We start from the raw sequence: 20,823 nt of genomic DNA, 5'->3' as shown, positions 1-20,823 counted from the left end.
CATATCTGCAGCCTCTAGTCTTTGGTCAAGTGTTTTACTTCTGACCCAGCTCTCAGATCCATAAGTTAAAATTGGTTTGAACACTATCTTGTATACAGCTAATTTAGTGTTTTGACTAATTTCTCTCTTATTCCATATAAATTTATTCAGTTGACTTCCTACCATACCAGCTTTGTTTATTCTGTTATCTATTTCCATATTTAGGCTTACAATCTTCACTAAAAATCATGCATAAGTAGCTGAAATGTTTTACTTGTTCTATAGGTTCTCCATTCACAATGCAGCTGATATTTTCATTATCTTTGTCTTGTTACTGCTGACCTTTATACCATATCTATCACAACAGCTATTCAATTTAGTCAGGGAATCTTGCAGGCTTGTAGCAGATTTATTTAGAAGTATAACATCATCCGCATAAAGCAAGGAGCTGACATTAACATCTCCAATTTTGATATTAGGTTTAATACCACTTTCCTTCATAATGTAACCCATATACAGAATGAATAATAGAGGTGATAATGTACATCATTGTCTGACACCAGATTTAGCATTAAACCATCTCCCTGTACTTCCTTCAATTCTAACTGCTGACTTACAACTCAAATAGACTAAGTATTGCTTCATATAATGCCCCATTGACACCATATAACTATAGCATATTGAATAGATTTTCTATTGGCATCTTGTCATATGCCTTTTCCAGATCTACAAAACTTAAATACAGATCTTTGTTATATTCCCATGATTTCTTCACTATTTGTCGTAAAGTGAAGATTGATCCTGACAGCCTCTATTTGGTCGGAATCCAGCTTGTTCTTCACCAAGCTTTTCTTCCACAATTCTTCTCAACTGTTTCTCAAGTATACTTGCATAGATCTAATGGTGGTCTAAATGATGGTGGTCTAAAAATCCAAAGAATATGGATGGCACATATTCTACCCATATAACCTTTTGGTCTAAGACTTAATTATAATTCGGACTGTAAGTAACCTAGGATCTTAACTCAAATATAACAATATTCATGTTAAATTATAAATCAGGCTACCACTTTTGCTATATTAAAACTATCTATATGAATTTGTTCTCTGAAGATATTATAAATAAAATACTGCTTTGATGTAGTAATTTTTTTTTCACTTGAGGTCAGGCCAGCAGAACAACGGACGATCAAATCATTGTTACTTTGGCATACTGTTTGAAATGTACTATAGCTTGTCCTTGTGTGTGTGTATTCCAGATGATGACCTTAATATGAAGGTCGAAATGTCGGGAAATTAAAGTAATTATTCCTAACATGGTTGTAGCCTCCATAATTTTACTGAAATGACTACTTGCATTTTATGATGACAAATGCATTGATTAAGGGAGACTTAGACAGTGATGTTATTGGTCTGCAAAACCATTCGATAGACTCCCACATGAAAAGTTGACATAAGCTAGAGAAGATGGGAATAGATATCAGACTGGATCTCTGAATGATATCAGCAAGTTTTTTATGGGTGAGTGGAGCAGTGACCTAGAAAATAAAAGTGAAGTGTTATAGGGGTCTTTTCATGATTACTGACTTTAAGTTATTTGTTAATGATATTTCACATGGATTGACAAGGAATCTTCATATGTTTGCTGAGAATACAGAGTTGGGGAGTCACACGGGATGATGTTGACATTAGCTCTCATCAGGAAGAGTTAAATACACTTTTAATACAAGATGTTGCACTTGAAGAGTGCAAAGCTATAAGGCTGTATTGGTGGTATTGTGCTTCACAAGACAGATAACATTTGAGATGATGGCTAACAGTGGCCTGAAGTTCAGAGGTGACACTACAGAGATACAGTGCATTGCAACTATAATAAGGAAAATGCTATTGAGCAGGGATAAGAAAGTGACTGTGCCACTGTACACAGCAATGGTCAGACTGCACATGTACTACAGCACTCAAATTTAGTCAACTAGTTTCCAATGTAATGTGGAAACTGGAGAAGTGTCCAGAAATTAATCCTTTTATGACAGTATCACAACTATGGAATGTTAGAGAGAGAAATGTAAATTACACTTTACTGGACTGGTGGAAAAGATGATGTGACAGAAACATTTAAGGTAATTAATGAGGAGATTTTAATGGTTTAATACGGAAGAGATTATACACAGAGTTGAAGGGAAAAACTAAAGGTCATCCATGGAGGTTGCATAAAGATAAAAATGAAAGAGTAGTCTTTTCACATCGAGAGTGTGTAGGTGAATAGAATGCACTGGCTACATTGTGAATGGGTTTAAGGTTTAATATGAAAACTATGTTACTCAGTGAGTGCTTAGTCTGTTAACTAGAGGTTTGTTAATAATAATATAAAGATAATTATTTTTAAACACCTGCTTTTTATTAAATACATTTATAAACATATACTTGAAGTAAAAATAAACTGAAAATATTGAAAAAAAAAAAATTCTGACAATATTTCCAGGAGTAATTCTGAATAGCTCTCTACCCCCTTCAATGTCCATCTAACATTGATAATCATGCCAACAGGAAATCAAAATACATCTTTAAATGTCAACTTATCCACTAAGAGAAAAATTTCCTCTTAGAAAATGAACTGAAATCTAAAGATGTTCTTCACAAAAGAGACCAACGAAAATTGCCTATTGCATCAAGTGCAGTGCAGTTCATTCTGTACATGTATATACGGAGTAGTGGTGGGAGGTTCGAGAGAATGAATAACAAGAATTGCTTTTAATTTTAGAACTGGCATTGCAAAGGCAATCATATTAACTCCATTAACAGTGGTAGATGAATTTCACCATCTAGTATGAAGCCAGCACCTTGCTTATTGGAAGGGTGAAGTGCTATTGAAAAGTTATTTGGTTTTTAGGACAGGCAAAGTTACCAGATTATTCCTATATGTATACTTTTCTCTCTTTTTTTTTTTTTTTTGTTTGTTTGTTCAGTAACGTAACGAGGGTATGAAGTGGCTGTGGCAAGTGTCTAACTTGCACCCCCCCCAACCCAAAAATGACAAAAATGTTATATGTTTTGCACCCTCTTTCGCCACGCCCTTGTTACGGCACTGTGTTTGTTTTCTCTCCCCCTAAGTGCCTTGAAAGTGTTTATTAACACATCGCAGTCATTAAAATTAGGAGTGATTACAATCACAATCAGTTTTTCAGTTTAACCATTTTACTTTTATCTTTTTTTCAAATTGTTAAACAATTTGTTAAATTCGGGTCAGAATATTGTTTCTACATTGGCTAGAAACAATATTCTGAACTGAATATCACCTTCTTATGGTTTTTGCTATGCATTTTTAAAGATACCTGTGGTTTAGACCTGTCACATAGATATCTTTGTATGCATATTAAAAAAAAAAATTTTTTTTAATCTTTATTAATAAACTTCAAACATCAAATATTTAGGAATAAACTCAATATATCAGCAACACAAAAAATGCATAGTTGCACTGGGACAAGACAAGAATGGTCAACTAACTGTTCAAGTCAAGTGCTACACACAAGAGTGAAATCCATCACCATCAAATTCCTGATATGTATACAGGATGTTATACTAATATTACATGAAAAGTTTACATCATTGCTAAGCCCCGATCAACAGTTTTTCTCAAAATTAATCTGATATCTGTCTGGATTCCAATATTGCCAGATCTTATATTTTGATCTAAAGTATTTCAAACTGCATTAATCTACCTAGATCTTAGTCTTCCTTTGAGCCATCCTAACATCAAATACCTGCTGTTTTGATGTTAGGATGACCACATTCAGATTAGCTCTGCTAGCACATTCCTGAATGATAACATCAAGTTCCTTACTAATATTTTCATTTTAATATACTGCCATCCTTTGCCTAATTTTTCTCATAACTTTCACATATGTGGTTTCCAGTCTTTGATCTACAGTTTAACTTCTAACCCAGTTCTCAGCTTCATAAACCAAAATTGGTTTCACACTGTCTTGTATATAACTAGTTTAGTGTTTTGACTAATTTCTCTCTTTACATAAATTTATTTAGTTAACTCCCCACCATACCAGCTTTGCTTATTCTGCTATCTATCTCCATATTTAATTTGCCATCCTCACTAAAAATTGTATTCAAATTGGTGAAATATTTTACTTGTTCTGTAGATAGGTTGAAACATCAGGATAGAGCTGATGTTTCAATATCCCTGTGTATTATTATCATCATCATCATCATCTGTATTTCTATTGCTGATTTCCATGCCAAATTTGTCACATTCATGTTGAAAGTTTATTTTTCGCTTGGTCAGACTATAATAAATTTAGTTTAATCCTTTATCCAAGTGTGTGTGCAAACAAAGTTTGTGCCTGAAGCTATCTTCAGGACTGAGGTAAAGTGGTACAACACTGGGCAACTCCTTGCAAAGGTGGAGCAAGCTACCAACACTCCTATCTCAGTATCTCCTATAATGCAAAACACATCTCCTTGCGGATATGTATAATGTTATGCATTAAGGGAAGGGCCACTACCCAGACTAGTTTCGACCTTTATTGAGGTCTCTTCAGTGGGAGCCAGGCCCGAGTGGAGATACCAGGCAGAAGCATTAGCAAGGTCATCTCCTCCTATAGGAGCTGCCAAACGGTGTGCCACCTTTTTATTCAACTACTCTATTTTTCGCTTGTTGTTGTTGTTTTCTTTAACCTCTTCTCAAGAATGCCTGCATAAATTTTACCTAAAACACTCAGAAAGAAAACTCCTAATTTTTGAATTTAGTGTTCTTTCCCTTTTTATAAATATGTGGCATGAGAGTTTATTCTGATCATCTGCAATTTAACCTGAGAAATTCAACTAGAAAGTCTCAAATTCACAAAATACTTGAGCATTTCTATTTGATTATTATTATTATTATTATTATTATTACGTGACACCTCCATGGAGTCCAAAGACTCATCGAGTGAGGGAGGGCATCTCTGTCTCCATCTCAATCCACCAACTACAATGAACTGCAACTACCATCATCATCTACAACAATACCATGTACTGCCCACCACCACTAGTATTTTCACAGATAATCACAAACATCCTTGCACATGGCAGGATTTAAATCCACAGCCTTTTGGTTAGAGAGCGGATATGCTAACCACTTGGCCAACCAGGCCAGCAAAGCTGCCTTTTCATTTTTCAAGTTTTTTATGGCTTTTACTACCTCAACAGATACTCCTGATTGCTCCTCTTGAATATTTTCTAAGTCTTCTGCTGCTTGTTTCATTTAACAAACTTTCAAAGTAATTTGCTCAAAATATTTAGGATATCTTGATAATCACTTTCATTTTGGTTCGATAATGATAGTGGTAGGAAAGTGTGCCGAAAGTGTCAGGAATGCAAGGATTTGAAGTGTGTCTCAGGTTGTGAAATTGATGTAATAGATCAAAGCCATAATGTGATAGAAAATAGTGATATGATAGAAATTTGCAATGTAGTGCCAGATAGCATTGAGAGCAGTGTTGAGGGTGAGAGTGAAAGAGAGAGAGAGTGAAAGTAAAAGTACAGAGCATGAGAATGCTTCGAGTGATTAAAAAAATGAAGAGTTAGTTGCAATGAGGGAGATCACAGTTGCGCAGAGTGATGCAGTGGCAGCTGGAGCGTTTACAAAATTGTTTGCCGAGTGCATCAGCTAACGGAAAGAAGCAAATGTGTGATAAGAAAAATGAGAGCATGATCGGGAGTGAAAGGAAAATGAAGGAGCGAGTGTTGTATATGTTATATTGTAGCTAGTACGAAGGACAACAAATCAGAATGGGATAGTTAGTATAAGGCATCAAGATCGGGGGGGGGGGGGGACTAACAGGCTTCTGCACTTTGTGTATACTAATGCCAGGAGTATCAGGAACAAGAAGGAAGAATTTTTGGCCTTGGTTGGCTCTTCCTGGCCACAGGTTATTGGCATTAATAAGACATGGCTGACAGAAGATGATAATATAGCTAGTGGGATAGAATGTGAAGGGTATAGTGTGTTCAGGAGGGACAGAGAGAAAAGAATGGGGGGAGAAGTGTTATTGATGATAGCTGATGAACTGCATCCCAGTAGCTGCAGGATAGTGAAGAGAGCACATTTGAGGCTATTTGGTGTGAGATTGAAACTAGTGGAACAAAATACACAGTTGGATGCTGCTATAGACCAGGTGATGGAATAGATGGTGGAGATAGTATGCACAGACAAATAGATGCAATGAGTGGAAGGAGGGTAATTATTATGGGGATTTCAACTATGGTAACATTGATTGGAAGCAATTGGATTTTATGCAATTATTAAGGGATAACTACTGAGACATAATGGAATATACTAGGGGTTCGAGAGTGCTTGACCTAGTACTTGCATCAGAGAATTTGACTGTAATGAATATGACCACGTTGCCACCAATTAGTGAGAGTGATCATAGGGTCTTGACCTGGGAGGTGGCTAAATGTGTGGAATTTTCAATTAAGAAAGGTACATGTGGAATTATAGGGCTGGTAAGTATGACAAGCTTAGGAGATTGCTTGGTTCAGTGCCATGGCATGTAAAACTGCAAGGGCTGGAGGTTGATAGTGCATGGGAAGCAGTAAAGGGGCATTTGAAAGAGGTAATGCTGACTGTATACCTAGTCTGGATAGTAAATCAAGTAGGGGTTAAATGGATGAATGACATCATTAAGCTTGAGCTGCAAAAAAATAAACAACTGTGGAGGGAATTTAAGGAGAAAGGTGACCTGCAGGCCCATGAACAGTATAAAGCACAGACCCGAAGGGGTAATGAGTGTGGTACGAAAAGCAAAAGCAGATTATGAAAGGAAATTAGCCACACAAGTTAAAGAGAATCCCAAACGGTTTTTTCGATATGCTGCAAGTAAAAGAAAAAATGTATATGGCTGAATGATTTTAAGGAATGCCGATGGTAGGGAGGTAACTGAATCAGTTGATATAGTGGAATTACTGAGCGAGCACTTTGCAAGAGTATATCATCCAGGTGGTGATATTGCAGGAACGAAGGAACCAATAGCTTATACGGGAATTGAGGTGAATAGTATATTACAAAACCTTAATGTGAATACATATGTGGGATTGGATGGTATACCAGCTCGGGTCTTACGTGAAGCAGCTAAAGAATTGTCACTGCCCTTAACCATTTTGTTTAATTTGAGTCTCGGGTCTGGGTTAGTCCCGAGGGGGTGGAAAGAGGGGAAAATAGCTCAACTGCAGAAAGGAGATTCCAAGACTGCTGTTGCAAATTACCGATCGATCAGCATATCAGGAGTCGTTGTCAAGGTTTGAGAAAATAGTCAAGAGAAAAATACAGGAATGGATAAATGAAAATGGGATACTGTATGGGAGACATACAGTATCCTATTAAAATCATTCTGCCATATACAAGGTTTTGTAAAGGGTAGATCATGCCTCAGTAACTTGCTCACGTTTTATAACATAGTGACGGCTGAACTGAATAAAGGTAATGGGTTTACAGTGATACTGTTGGACCTTGCTAAGGCCTTTGACAGGATACCACATGGAATTCTAATCAGTAAACTGCAGCATACGGGGATGGATATAGGGTTGGTGAGATGGATAGGAGGGTGGTTGATGGAGGGATATCAGAGAGTAGTTTATTCAGGAGTAGAGTCCAAAAGACGGCCTGTGACTAGTGGTGTGCCGCAGGGTTCTGTTCTTAGACCACTACTATTTAATTTGTTCATTAACGATATAGGAAAGGATCTGAGAGAAACTGTTCATTTGTTTGCTGATGATACAAAGTTGAATAGAGCAATAGTGAATGCACATGATGTCAAAATTTTGCAGGATGATTTGGATAGACTGGAGGACTAGGCTAAGAAGAATGGATGTCAATATAATGTGGCAAAGTGTAAGGTTATGCACTTTGGGGTGAAAAGATTAGCAGCAGTATACCACATTGGTGGAACTGTACTCCAGGAGATTGACGAGAACAGGGATTTGGGAGTGTTGGTGGATAGGGAATTGAAGTTTAGGGACCACATTTCAAAAGTGGCTAAATCAGCTCATCAAATCACTTGGTTACTGAAGAATACTTTGACGAGCAGAGACAAGCAAGTTATTGTTCCTCTGTATCGAGCCTTGATAAGACCCCATCTTGACTACTGTGCCCAGATCTTGGTGCCAGGGTTTCTTCTTGATGGGAAGGAGGTGGAGAGGATCCAGAGGCGAGTGACCAAAATGATAGCAGGTCTATGAAATGAACCGTATGAGAACAGGTTGAAGATTTGTGGGTTGCAGAAATTGGTTGATAGGCAGAAAAGGGGTAATATGATTGATACATTCAAATTACTGAAGGGTTTCTATAAGATTAATTCAGAGGATATTTTTCAGAACAGGACTGGTGATGGGAGGACTAGAGGTCATCCATGGAAATTGGGCAGGGGTGTTAGAACTAGGTTTTTTACTTGGAGAGTGGTGAATGAATGGAATAAGCTGCCAGAGTTTGTTGTGGGTGCCATGACTGTAAATGAGTTCAAAGCAAAGTAGGATAGTTACTGCGTGGACGTTGAATAGTTGTTCTTGACATGATGTTTTGGGCCTCCCTCGATGAGTCTAAGGACTCCTTGGAGTTACCTGAAATAATATCACCCTTATCAACAATGATTTCTTTTACAGTACTCTTTCCTAGGGCTCTTGATGAGTCTAAGAACTCTTTGGAGTTGCCCATAATAATAATAATAAGAAGAAAATAAATAAATAAAAATCACTTTTCCCTACATGTTTTACTTACCCAAGCTTCTGATAGTAAAGCCTTTTGAACCCAGCCAGCTGCATACACCAAACCTACCTTCACAAAAAAAAAAAAAAAAAAAAAAAAAAAAAAAAAAAAAATCAGCTCATTATCCTTCACAGAGACACAGGGTCATGAAAATACTACCCAACAGATATTATACTCGAAAAAAAATTATATTCTTGGTTTAATCCTTATCAAAGCAAAGCTTATGCATGAAGTATCTTCCTGAGCAGTCTATTTGTATTGTAACTGAATAGCTATGAAAATACTTCATGCATAAACTTTTGTTTGCTCACACACGAGTAAAGATTAAAACAATTTGTCATGTAAAATATACAGGGTGATCAAAATTCAAGTATCCCTGTTTAAGGAGCACCATCCAGTAGCTCCTCAACACCACTCAGGCTGTGGGTAATATCATCAGATTGTGCATCTTCACTAAATAAAGATTCAGAGCTGTCATTCACATACTCTTGTTCTTTCCCTTCTTATCATGTATTGAAAACTTCAGTTTGATAATAAGACAATAACGATACACACTATATAACAAAATCATGTGACCTAGTGGTGATATGGAAGTACCGTCATTATGGTGACCAGTACACAGCTGAGAAAAGGAGAAAAATATCTGCATAATGTTTTTTTTTTTTAGCTGCCTATAATTGGCTGGTTATTTGTTTTTCGTGCATTTCTTTAGTGGTTTCATTATGTGACTTGGTTGCAAGATTGCTTTATTGTACTCTTGTTTGAGTACAATATGCTTTTGTTACTTGATGTGTGTGTTTGTGTTATATTAGGAATTGTAGTTAATTTGTTTACAATGAATGTAGCATGAGGAGGGTGCATGTGTGTGTGTTGGCATTTTGTAAGGAAAGTTGCATATTTTAGAGTACATTATGAGAAGGCAAAAAGGATGGGTGGTTTCCTAAACTGGTAGTTGTGCCTTTTGGAGGTGGAAGGCAGAGTTGTTTTGTTTTTTTTAAAAAAAACACAGAATATATTTTTTTCAGGTGGGACACAGCAGGTTATTGTTTTTTTTTGAGTAAGGAAGACAGATGGGTCAGAAAGTAAATTATACCATACAAGAAATTATATTCTTGTTTTTATCCTTTACTTAAGTGTGAGTAAACAAACAATGTATCTTCGCAAGGCTAAGGGATGCAGCAGCAACTGATGTGAGGAAAACAGCCTCTATATTTGCTAGACTGGTTGGATGAGTGGTTAATATACCTACTCTCCAACCAATAGGTTGTGGGTTTGAATCCTGCCAAACACATGGTTTTGTGATTATCTTCAAGTGGGAAATCAATTTCATTATCAGTTGTGAAACCACTGTCTTGCTTATTTTAATGCATAAAGTGGCTTGAAAAAGTTCCATGTTTGGTCTCAATAACAGTGTTACCAGATTGTAAAAATAAATACAACATAAAAAGAAATAAAAAAAAATGAAAAAAATTTGTTTCCCTGCCACATAAGTTATAAACCTATAATATTGACATATTATAGGTTTACAACTAGATTTTTTCATTGTTTTTATGGATGGGAGACACCAAAATAAATAAAAATACTTCCCATGAAAACTTGGATCTTGCTTGAATAAAGGATTAAAACAGTAATATAATTAATTTCTTGTCTAGTATAATTTATGTCAGCTAAGTCACATAATATATCAAATGATACACCACCAGAAGTAATCCAACTGCTTGCAATTACAATAAATGTATATTTTTATTTCGTATGGTGATTCAACAGCCGTGAGTCCCCCATTACGGGGAGATATGGCACCATCTCAATCCTCCCTATTTTTATCTGGGCTTGGGACCAGCATAGCTGACAATTCAGACCTATGGCTGGAGGGATCATCTTAGGCATTCCTAAGGTATTGGAAAAACCCCAGCTAAACTGGAGAGAAAACCCTACCATCCATGCTCAAGACTGGCTAACTTGGCTATGACTGAAGAAGATCCTTAAGCTCCTCTCGATGCCAATTAGAATTGAACCTAGCTTTTTCTTAGGTTATCTATAGCAAGTTACCACATGCCTGGAATTCCTGGCATATGGTTGCAAAGTACATAGCCACTAGGCTAACTGTGCAGACAATAAATGCATAAAAATTATATTTCAATAAGAATAAAGAGACATGATGGAATTTATATAGGAAGGTTCTTGTTTTGAAGGTTTTTGGGAAGCTTAAGGATCAAAGCTGTATAACTGAGAGGAGACCTCCACATAGCCTTTAAAGGAATGAATGCAGAGAACCGACCAGACCTTCTGACCTAATGTCCAATCCTCACCTTCTCGTGGTGCACCCTGTTGGGTATCTATCTGGAAACTGAACGAATGAGGATGGACTGGCAATCTGGGATTTAGCTGACAAAATTGTATTTTTATTGGCCTAAACCAAAATACAAAATGATGGTACAACATAAAATTTCATGCCGGCTGAGGATTTAGCTGACCAAATTGTATTCTTATTGGCCTAAACCAAAATACAATATGATGGTACAACATGACAAAATTTCATGCCGGCTGGGGAGTTGCCCGGTTAAACAAGGCACCTGTTGTTTTTGCCAGGGAACCAGGGCAAACAGTGAAAAGTCAGCTACTGGAACAAATCTGAAAACACACCTCCAACTCAGCATCACCAAAGTTAAAGATTGGTACTATCAACATAAGAAGCCTGAATGGCAAAGAAATGGAGCTAGCTGAGGAATTAGATAAGTATCAGACTGACATAATAGGGGTGACTGAAACAAAAATGACAAAAACTGGCGAGATCTTTCTGAGCAATAAATACAAAATTTTATATTCAGACAATGACAATCAAGGAAACGAAGGAGTAGCCATAGTATTCAACACTAAATACAAGGCTAATCTTAAATAGCAGGCAGTATCGAGTAGACTGATGTGGGCAAATATCACATTGGGGAACTGGACAATGAGACTTATTTGTGCCTATGGTCCCACAGAAGGTACTACTAAAGTAGAAGTGGGGGAATTTTTTGAAGCTTTAGAGAAATCAACTGACACGATGAAAAAGAAAACGTTGGGGATCTAAATAGCAGAATAGGAAACGATTGTCAGACATACAAAAATATTGTGGGAAAATTTGGAGAAAAGAGCAAAGCTAATAATAATGACAAATACCTGTTGGATTTCTGCTCAGAATATGAACTGGTTATTCCTAGCACCATGTTCCAACATAAAAATATGCACAAATTCACATGAAGAGAAGAGGCAAGAATAAGAAAAGTCTCATTGACTATGTTATTATTGATAGTGATGTTTTCTCCCTGGTGCAGGACAAAAGTGTGTACAGAGGATTTGAAATTGTAAGTGATCACTATTTAGTCTTGTGCAGGATAAAATTGAATTCCATATTGAAAAGAATAACATGTAAGAAAGTTTTAAAGTGAATAAAAGTTGAGCAGATCTCAGATGTGAACTGGAGACTAAAATACACAAAGATTATTGAAGAAAAAATGAAAGAGTTTGAGAACTGGAACCATGCCTTGAAGAAAACCCTGATTCATTCAGCCAGAGAAGCATGTAATGAGGGTGTCTACAAGGATAGAAAAATCGGAAAAATGGTGGACACAGGAAGTTAAAGAGGCAGTGAAGGAAATGAAAAAAGCATATCAAAAGTTCCTGGCAAATAAGCCAGCTTGTCCTCTTAGAGAATACAGAGACAAATGTAAGAAAGCTAAACACTGTGTAAAACTAGCTAAACAAAAGTCATGGGAGGACTTTGGCAAGAACATAGAAAATAAATATCAAGAAGGTAGCAAAATATTCTGGAGGTTGTTGAAGAAGCTTAGAAATGGAGGAAAGAGTACTGTAAAAGGAGTTAGAGATGATAAAGGTGACATGAAAATGAGAGAAAAAGATATCCTTGAAGTGTGGAGTAATTACTTCGAAAAATTGCAAAATGAAACAAGCAGCAATAGCACAGTGGTAAAAAAACACTCAACAGACAGACAGTCAGGAATACATATTCATACTTGAAGTAGAAAAAGCCATCAAAGGCTTGAAATGTGGAAAGGCAGCAGGAGTAGATTATTCAACCAGAAATGCTGAAGTGTGGTGGTATAAAAGTCTTACAGTGACTGCACTGCATAGTTCAGAAGGCATGGACAGAGGGACGAATTCCGGTTGATTGGAGTAGAGCTCTCATAGTACCCATATATAAAAAGGGAAATACAACTGAATGTGAGAATTACAGAGGTATTTCTCTACTGAGTGTTCCTGGTAAGATTTATGCAAGTATACTTGAGAAACAGTTGAGAAGAATTGTGGAAGAAAAGCTTGGGGAAGAACAAGCTGCATTCAGGATCAGATCTTCACTTTACGACAAATAGGCGAGAAGGCATGGAATATAACAAAGATCTGTATTTAAGTTTTGTCGATTTGGAAAAGGCATATGACAAGGTGCCAAGAGAGAAGCTATTCAATACGCTGCAGTTATATGGTGTCAATGGGGCATTATATCAAGCAATACTTAGTCTTTATCTGAGTTGCAAGTCAGCAGTTAGAACTGAAAGAAGTACAGGAAGATGGTTTAATGTTAAGTCTAGTGTGAGTCAGGTATGTACATTATACCCTCTGTTATTCATTATCTGTATGGATCACAATATGAAGTGTTATTAAACATGATATCAAAATTGGAGATGTTAATCTTGGTTCTTGACTTTATGCAGACAATGTTATGCTGCTGAATAAATCCAGTAGAAGTCTGCAAGATCCCTGACTACACTGAATAACTGTTGTAATAGATATGGTATAAAGGTCAGCAATAAAAAGACAAAGACAATGAAAATAGGCAGAATCATTGAAAATGTCAACAGCGTTATGAACGGAGAACCTGTGGAACAAGTAAAACATTTCAGCTGCTTAGGCACTATTTTTAGTGAAGATGATAAATTAAATATGGAAATAGACAACAGAATCAACAAAGCTGGTATGGTAGGAAGTCCATTGAATTAATTCATATGGAATAAGAGAGAAATTAGTTGGAACACTAAATTAGCTGTATACAAGACAGTGTTCAAACCAGTTTTAACTAATGGATCTGACAGCTGGGTCAGAAGTAAAACACTTGACCAAAGACTAGAGACTGCAGATATGAGAGTCCTGAGAAAGATTAGGGGCACAAATAGATGGCAACAATGGCAATATCATATTAAAAATGAGAATATTAGGAAAGAACTTGACATTGTCAGCATCCAGGAATGCGTTAGCAGAGCTAATCTCGGGTGGTATGGTCACTTAAACAGAATGGGCGAGGAAAGATTAGCAAAATAAGTGTTCTCTGCCAGGTTAGCAGCAAAACGACCCAGAGGAAGACCAAGATATAGGTGAATTGAAATGGTACAAAGTGCCTTAGACGATAGAAATATAATGTTGGAGTCTTGACAAGTAACAGACTGATTTGGAGGAAAATTGTAGATAGGAAGTTAGTAATGATGTAAATTTTTCATGTACTTGTTTCATGTTATTATCATATCCTGTACATCCCTTGAGGGTACATGGCAAGAATTTGATGATGATGAGGTTCTTGTTTTTCTCACTGATTTTAAAAATTGTAATTTATAAATTTTGTACCACAGCCACTATCTTTTTGAGTATCTTTATTTTATGAAAAATTTGATTTGAATTAAGTATTTGGATTTACTGACCTCAAGAGGTCAGTATAGTTATTGATAGTTATAGAGCTAAAGAAGCATAAGATGCTGTAGCTGTTTTATGGTTTCTAGAAACCTCTTGTTTTCTTTCTGTTCTTCCCCCTTCTATGTAAAATCTGGTAACAACCCCTTAATAACTTGTATGTTATTAAGGCTATGGAATACTACAGCAACTTATGTGAAGCAAACAGCCTTTATATTGCTGACCTAGTATGGAAGAATGGTTAATGTGATTCAGTTTTTAGTAATATTCTTAACGTTAGTTTTTAAACTTGTTTTATTAATATTCATAGCACCATTATTTCAGTTATTTTTTGTGAATTTTAAATACTTTTTCTTCCTTAGTATACAAAAGTTTGAGTGGCCTGGCTGAGTGGCTAGTGCACCCAGTCTTCAGCATATGGGCTATGGATTCAAATTCTGCTGTCAGTATGAATATTAATAAATGACTCAAGTGAGAAATAATTTCATCACACGATGTGAGACCAATGTTTCACTTATCAGAGGATGAAATTTTGAAAAAATGCCAATGTTTGTTCTCCATAGCAACATATCTGTATGTTATAGGTTTATAAACTTTAGAAGTTATGTGTCACAATTAAAACAAAAAAAAGTGCTTGTGTCTGCTGTCAGGATCATGTGACATGGTTTTATTGCCATCAAACTTTTCTAAGAGCTTCTCTTAAATGACATCTATTAAACAGGAATAATAACTTTACATTCCATTGTAGATCTTTTACAAATGAATTTTTTCCAAGGCTATATTTATTATTAGTAGTACAGTAACTCTATTGACATCAAAAACTCATTGAGGGAAAGAGGATTATATCATTATATAATACACTCAATGGACAAAACATTAGAGATACCACCTAATAGCATGCCTGTCCTTTGCTAGTGCAAATAACTGCCTATACTCTCCAAGGCTCCAGATGCTGGAGGTAATTCCAGTCAAGCCTGTTGCAGCATTGTCCACAAATGTGCCTTAGATGTCAGTCCTGGATACATGGATCTGATGCCTTGTTCTAGAGCATCCCAGAGGGCTTCGATCGTTTAAATCTAGGGAGACCTTGGGGGTCTCTGGATGGTCCCAAACTCAGATGAGTACTCCTCAAGCCATGCCTGGGTGGTTGGGCCCAGTGGATTAGTGCACTGTCCTGCTGAAACAGACCATTGGCTGCAGGATGCACAAAGGCCATTAAAGTATGTAGGTGATCAGCCAGCACATTCTAGTAGCTCGTGGCATTTAAGGACCTCTCCAGACACTCTAAGGAAGCTAATGTGTCACATGAGAAGGCTCCCCAAACCATCACAGAGCCACAACCTCCTTGAACAGAGTCAACCTGGCATGACGGAGCAATGGCCCCATTCTGTTGACACCACACCCGCAACCTCCCATCAGTTCGATACAACTGATAACAAGATTCATTAGACATGACTCTGGTTCACTCTGGAAAAGTACAGTTTTCGTGGTCTTGACACCATGCAAGGTGCAATGCCTGATGACAAGCTGTCAACAGTAGTACACAATTAGGGCAACAGCTCCTGAAGCCCACGGTATGCTGTAACGTTTACCCACTGATGTTGCCTGGAACTCTAGCATTGAAATTAGACGCGATTTGTGCTGCCATTTTCCTGTGGTTGGTGTGTACGAGCCTGTACAGTCTAGACCAGAGGTCGCCAAACTTCTTTGACCATCGATCCTTTCAAGAGTTTCTTGACTTTTTATCGACCCCCTCTATTTTACTATTAAGTAATTATAATAGGACAAGCAAAAAAGACGCTCATGTGAGTTTTTAGATTGTTTATTTTATAGTTACAGTGTTTATTGTATGTATAATATAGTATATATTATTACATTGGCTTAACGTCAAAGGGATATGTTTTTGTTTTTGACGTCCTTCTTACATTACATATTTGATAGGAGGAATAAATAATATATAAAATATAAAATTTAATTTAGATAACAAAATAACAATAATAATCTTCCTTATATATATGAAAATAAGAGTTAAATAAAAGAACCAACAGGCTTCTCTTCGGCGATGTAACATTATTTAAAGGAAGGGGATATTAAATCCCAGATTAGGCATGAAACTCTTTGATTCCGATCTTTGAGTTTCTTATTCGGCTTTGAAATAATGTGGGATTTAATATCCCCTTCATTTAAATAAAGAAAATAAGACTTTTATTAACTTAGTATACAATTTACTAATGTTGTCAATGTGAAGGGTGTGCTTCGTGACTCTTGAAAAGATTAGAAATGTTGAGTTCAAAATTAGTAAGTTTCAGCCATAAATCGCCATGGAATTCTATATCTAGCTTATTTCTACTTGATTGGTCTCCATAACTATTTTCATGACCTTGCTCCATCTTATAGGACCTATTCATGTCACTGTTCCCACGATTCACTCTTAGTTGCATTGCCATTCAGGATGGAGGTAATCCAAGTTAACCGAATTAAATATTACCTATACAATGATGTCTTATATTTTTCTATCGACCCCCAATCGACCCCTAACAATGTTATATCGACCACTGGTCTAGACTGATCCCACGCATCAAAGGAATGTGACTGGTCACCACACATCTGTTGATGGCATACTGTAGACACTTGATACAGTTGTCCTCGAGAACCCTAGAGTTCTTATCACTTGGCGATAGAATTACCAATATGTGTCAGGCGCCGATAATATGTCCACGTTCAAAGTCGCTAAGATCGCCACATTTACCCATGTTCGTCGATTACAATACACTGTTGGGAAGCCCCGCTGTCTGCCTATTTACCGTCTGCATTCAGTTTGGATACATTTCATTCTGCGTGGGGGATGCCAGTGTTAACTTTCCATCACTCCTATCTCTAATGTTTTTCCCATTGAGTATATTCATGATTTATATTCATTATTTATAGACTGTACAATTACTACAAACATTCAAAGAATTATCACAAAAAGTCTACTCTGCTTACATGTCATATTGACCTTAACCTCATTCAAGCGATTAGCATTCACAACACATTCAGGCATTGCATTTCACTGAGCTCCAATTCTCCATGAAAAACATTTAAACAAAATAAATAAGCCTCATAAATAATGTTATTCACCGCTTCCAGCGCAAATTCCAAGGATAACCTAGTATTTATCCATTTATCCCTTTCTTCAACCATCTGAAAAATTCCGTCTTCATCCTGTAAACGCTTCTTAATAGCTTAAACCTCTCAAACTCATTATCTCCTTAGCTTTCAAATAAGTTAATTTTATGAAATATACTTACTGCAATATTTTCGGCAGTTAAACTTCAATGGAGGCGTCCAAAGCAACTATTTCCAGTCGCTAAAATTACAAATGATTGGAAAACATGTACATTATACAATTGCCAAACTTAACTCAAAACCTCCACTTCTCATAACAGTTGACACAGCTCCTCTAGCGAGCGTCCATTCAACTACGACTTCAGCCCACAGATATACACAGAATTAAAATAAGAGTACTGTAGTGACATCCGCTTATAAAATCAACTAACAGAATTCAATTTTGGGATAAATTACACGTGATAATATTAGTACATTTTTGTATTAGAATCAATATTAAAATTGTATGAAAAATAATGCACAAATGAAAAGGCAGTTGACCATTACAGTACTTCCTTATGAATGACATCCAGAGTTCTCAAGCTTCTGTCATTATTTTATTATTATTCGTGACACCTCCAAAGAGTCTGAAGACTCATCACGGGAGGACACCTACTGTACTACTGTCCGTCTCCACTACTACACCGAACTTCTACTACCTACTTCAACGCCATCTACTTCCCACCACCACAGCTAATATTTATTTGTCTTTAAATTGCATGTGTTCTGAAAGGCCGATTTATCTGTATGCGGGATGAAAAACCCGAGTTTCCGGGAGAAAAAATCCTGCAACCTCCGTATGAGATCGGCTAACTCACCTTCGATTGACAAAGTCCATATAAAGATTCCTCCCGTCATGACGAGAATCGAACTTAGGCCTTTTCTAATCGAAGGGCAAAACGTAACGTCATTCATCCAATTGCGCTACGTAGGCGCTTAAATCATATAATATTAACTTAACATGCTCCAAATAAACAAAAGGAAAATATTCGTGAATGGTAGGCAATATCAAGTAGAATGATGTGGATAAATATCAAAATTGTAAACTAAACAATGAGGCTTATTTCTGCATATAAACTCATACAGAAGGTTCTATTGAAGAAAATGTAAAGGAAATCCCAGAGAAGTTTCAACTAAGGAAATGCGAATAAAATATCAAAAACAACGTGTAATATTTTTTATTCCAAAAGTGATAAAGGGAACTCCATTATTCCTAACTTTTTGAAGACCAGCTGACGGCCAGGTTCGATCGTTAGATCATTCACTAATGTGAGCCCGAATTATCAATAAAATCAAGCTTTTTGAAGGGGAATTATTATTATTATTATTATTATTATTATTATTATTATTATTATTCCTGATACCTCCAAGGAGTCCGAAGACTCATCGCGGGAGGACATCTTCAACTGTCTCTACACCTTACCTCTACTACGAATCAACGCCATCTACCGCCCACCTCCAACACCACCACAACTAGTAATTTTTGTCTGTAAATTGCGTGTGTTCTGAAGGGCCGATTTGTATGTATGCGGGATGAAAAACCCGAGTTTCCGGAGAAAAAATCCTGCTACCTCCGTATGAGATCGGCTAACTCACCGTCGATTGAAATCGACCAGATAAAGATTCCTCCCGTCGCGACGAGAATCGAACTTAGGCCTATTCCAATCGAAGGGCGCAATGTACCGTCGTTCTTCCAATTGCGCTACGGAGGCGCTCATTCGAATTACAAACGAGAACTGCCGTGTTCTTCCGTGGGAGCGAAAATCTTACTTTACCGTTCCAGAAATCAATTAATTTGGTACCCAGATTTAACAAAAGTTTTAAAATGGCTCTAGGCGGCGACTAAAATCAAACGTAAAAAGTTCTTTTTTTTGAGTAGCCTAGCTTTCACAACATGCAAGAAAGTCGACGTAGAATCTTCACTATTACAGACAATAGACATATATTGGTTTATTGATAGTCTTGGGCGAGAAATCAGTGATTGGCCAATGGAGGAAACTGAACTTCCCACCTCAGTTTATGAACTTTCACTCCTTGCTAATCCTTCTTCCCATCATTTTTGGCGACTTACAAATTCATTAAAAAGTATGGATAAATTTTATATCATAATAATATGTAAAAAATTTAATAAATGTTTTCAAAAGTTGTGGGCATGGCCGTTTACCCACAGCGCTAAGACACCTGAAGAATGACGGCTCTAAATTCGATTTTAATCGCCGAATACAGGAACTTCTAAGCATTCGTTCATTTGCTACCGAGTTATTTGATCTTTGGCATGGGAAAGTAGGCTGTTTTCTTTCAGAATCTGGTTTAATCCTGCAACTAAAGAAAATCGACCGCAGATACACACTGACTAAAACAAATATATAGAGATATGATCAGGGACCACGAGATGAGACAACTACCTACCAAACTCTCCTCCCAGGATACCTATTGAAATCATTGATGGTGTTGGAATATCAGTTATTGTTTGGCTAAGAGGACATGACTGCTAACCAATCTTCAAACGTTAGGGAAAACTGGCCTTTCTTACTCCCTTAGGGGATAAAAGGGCATTAGTAGATTTATATATTATTTATTAATATTTTGAAATTTTATATTGCTGTTAATGAACATCCAAGTAGTATAAAACGATCAGATCGTAAAAAACGAAGAAAAGGTACCCGAGTCGAAGTGATACAGTCCATTCCTCATATTCTTATGATATGAATGCAGCATAATCACAAAGTGCCCATTCCGAAGGAAGAAAATCCTCAAACTGCTGAAATTTTCTCATACTAGTTTTGCCAAATTCATATTGTTGGCTTGTTGAAGCTCAAATAATAGGAGCATATCTATACCTAAGTAGGCAAGCGTATATTAATTTAAGAAAAAATAAAATAAAATATGCTAACAGCTTTTACTACTCTCTTGTAATAGACGAGGCCAATTAACCCAAATATTCTGATGACTGGTGGATAGACAGCTCTACTCTTAATCGTCTTTGATAGTTGTTATTGTCATCTCATTCATAACCAAAAGAATATCAATAATTTTATAGGCATCCGGGAAGGAGACCATGGTATTGCGCTATCTTGAGGTCCATAACCCTAATAAAAGGTTGCCATAAAATAACTTTCCCTCTTTGGAGGCATCTGTAACTGACACCAATAAACAGAATGAGACCAAATTTTATATTGAGACTTTTGAAGGCTGGGGAGATGATTTCCGCGAAAAAAAGATTTAGTATGAAAAGTCACCGATAGGGGACATTTTGGCCCTGGC

General features: G+C 36.7%; 1 protein-coding gene across 4 annotated transcripts in view; it reads right to left on the bottom strand.

The window, feature by feature from the left end:
* The window catches only part of Elp4 (Elongator complex protein 4), a 28,607-nt gene extending 10,618 nt beyond the window's left edge, over positions 1 to 17,989 (bottom strand). For 2 of the 4 annotated variants that reach the window (XR_016549174.1, XM_090401748.1), the window contains exons 1-2: positions 17,703 to 17,989; positions 8,746 to 8,802 (exon numbers count right to left, since the gene is read on the bottom strand). Coding sequence is in view for 1 of the 4 variants with exons in the window: in XM_090401747.1 (XP_090257873.1) it covers positions 8,746 to 8,798; positions 17,398 to 17,399 (55 nt within the window). In the remaining 3 variants the exon portion in view is untranslated. Of the gene's footprint in view, positions 1 to 8,745; positions 8,803 to 17,397; positions 17,466 to 17,702 lie in introns of those variants that run through there. The other 2 variants (XM_090401749.1, XM_090401747.1) reach the window with 2 other exon arrangements.
* Between the last annotated feature and the right edge of the window lie 2,834 nt (positions 17,990 to 20,823).

Source organism: Typopeltis vanoorti, chromosome 12 (genome assembly GCF_054136105.1).
Source record: "Typopeltis vanoorti isolate ZY-2024b chromosome 12, IOZ_Tvanoo_1.0, whole genome shotgun sequence".
Taxonomy (NCBI): Eukaryota; Metazoa; Arthropoda; class Arachnida; order Uropygi; family Thelyphonidae; genus Typopeltis; species Typopeltis vanoorti.
The sequence above is the reverse complement of the archived record's forward strand: the minus strand, read 5'-3'. Positions and strand labels throughout refer to the sequence as shown.